At 40.0% G+C, this 2136-nt stretch overlaps 1 protein-coding gene across 1 annotated transcript; it reads right to left on the bottom strand.

Moving 5' to 3' along the window:
• Positions 1-470: 470 nt before the first annotated feature.
• Positions 471-1586, bottom strand: LOC110796626 (uncharacterized). Its single transcript, XM_022001698.1, has one exon. The coding sequence runs from the start codon at positions 1584-1586 to the stop codon at positions 471-473; it is 1116 nt and encodes a 371-aa protein (XP_021857390.1).
• Between the last annotated feature and the right edge of the window lie 550 nt (positions 1587-2136).

Here is a 2136-nt window from a genome sequence, read left to right as displayed (position 1 = left end):
GTATACCATAGTACAGCAGGCTATAGGTCGAAAATCCTTCACCTGAGAAGCATTTGGCACTTTAGGCACTAAAGTAATAGAGGTGCAATTCACCCCTGGCCACATCTGCCTATGAGAGAAGAAAAACTTGACTGCATCATACATTTCCTCTTTGATTATATGCCAGCACTTCTTGAAGAAAACAGCATTGTATCCATCTAAACCTGGAGCTTTGCTATCATCAATTGAGTGAAGTGCAGCATCAATTTCAGAGTTAGTAATAGGACAACACATAGCCATAGCAGCTTCATTTGATAATCTAGGGCCAGCTCTCAAAATGGGAATATCAGCTTTTGGTAACACAGTAGCAGCAGACCCTAACAACTTCTTGTAAAATAAATGGATCTCTTTACTTATTTCATCAGGCTCAATCAATTGTGTTCCTTGATCATCATATAGCATTGAGATTCTGTTCATATTTCTTCTTTGCTTCACAGAAGCAAAAAAAATTTGGTGTTAGAGTCACCATTAGAGAGCCATAAAATTCTGGACTTCTGTTTTAAAGCAGACTCCTCAACTGACAACCATTTTCTAAGCTTATCAGTTAGTCTTTTTTCCTCCACTTGCAGCAATAAATCAGCAGAATCCACTTGTAATTGCCCTTGAACATGATCCAGCTCTTGCTGAGATTGTTGAATTCTGGATTCAATACCTGTAAATTCCTCCTTATGCAAATGTTTGAGTTGTAGTTTAAGTCTCTTTAACTTAAACCATATTCTACTGAGAGGGTTACCCTGAATAGGCTTTGACCAATCTTGCTGCACCAGTTTCTCAAATTGTGAATGTTGAGCTAGGTAATTGAAAAATCTGAAAGGTCTACCTCCACTCTGTTGATCACTACCAACTTTAAGCAGTAAAGGAGAATGGTCTGAAATAGAACAATTTAAGTAATCAACTGCCAAATGACCATACTGCATCATCCAACAGCTATTACCCAAGGCCCTATCAATCCTACTAACCACTCTAGCATCTCCTAACCCCTTATTGCTCCAAGAGAAATAATGCCCTGTACTTCTTAATTCCCCAACACCAGTTTGGAACAAGAAATCAGAAAAATCTTGTGTTTCATATCTACTAACATCCACCCCATTCATTCTGTCTTGACAGCCCAAAACAGCATTAAAATCTCCTTGAATCAACCAAGGAGCATGACTAACTGTGGCAGCAATACCAGCAAGAGAAGCCCATAAAGGTTTCCTAGTTTCTACAGTATGCAGACCATAAACTGTAGTAAAATAACACACAAACCTCCCTCTATTATCTAAAATTTCACCATGAATGAACTGCTCATGAACATCCAGAATTTTTACAGTAACATTCATCATTCTCCAGCCTAACCACACTCTATCTCTAGGATTACAGCTAGAATTACAAACCCAACTCCAGCAATTGCCTAGTTTTTGTCTTATCTTATCAGCATTGTTCTTCTTAACCCTTGTCTCCAACGCACCTATAACATCAACATTATTCTCTAATAAGAAAGATTTCAGCTTCCTTGTTTTAATAGGGTCATTTAGAGCCCTTATATTCCAAGTACAGATGATCATCCTGGGGAGGAATGATCACCAAACTGCCCCCCATCTCCCTCCTCTTCATCTAACTCCTCATCATGAGTTTCATGGTGTGTTTGAGTCAGCACTCCAAACACATTCTGAACAGGAGTAGTAGAGGGAGGAACCCTCTCCTCTCTGTGTTTCACCCTTCTAGAGTCAACTCTCCAACCTGCATCATCATCTAAGTGAATCACACTAGAAGTTCCAACTGGTGTGGCCTGAGTAGGAACTACTTGAGCCTGAGTGGACTGAACCACCACTGGTTGCTGTTTTTTAGGGACCCATTTCTTTGTCACCTTCTTCACTGGTACAGCAGCTTTCTTTAACACTCCAGCTTTGGTTTCACAATTATGCCCTACCATACAACACACCTTGCAATAAGGTGGTCTCCAATCATAAGTAACACTCTGCATAAATTCCTCACCTGAAGCATCAACCACAACAATACTACTAGGTAAAGGTCTGGTAACATCAACCTCCACAAGCACCCTAGCAAAAGAAACCCGAAGTTATTGGGAGGTACATTCATCAGCATAGAGAGGCA

This window comes from Spinacia oleracea, chromosome 2, assembly GCF_020520425.1.
Source record: "Spinacia oleracea cultivar Varoflay chromosome 2, BTI_SOV_V1, whole genome shotgun sequence".
NCBI lineage: Eukaryota > Viridiplantae > Streptophyta > Magnoliopsida > Caryophyllales > Amaranthaceae > Spinacia > Spinacia oleracea.
This window is presented reverse-complemented; position numbering and strand designations above follow the sequence as displayed.

What these genes read in the sequence shown, in the direction of transcription:
- LOC110796626 (XM_022001698.1), bottom strand. Translation starts at nt 1,586, where the DNA reads ATGATCATCTGTACTTGGAATATAAGGGCTCTAAATGACCCTATTAAA.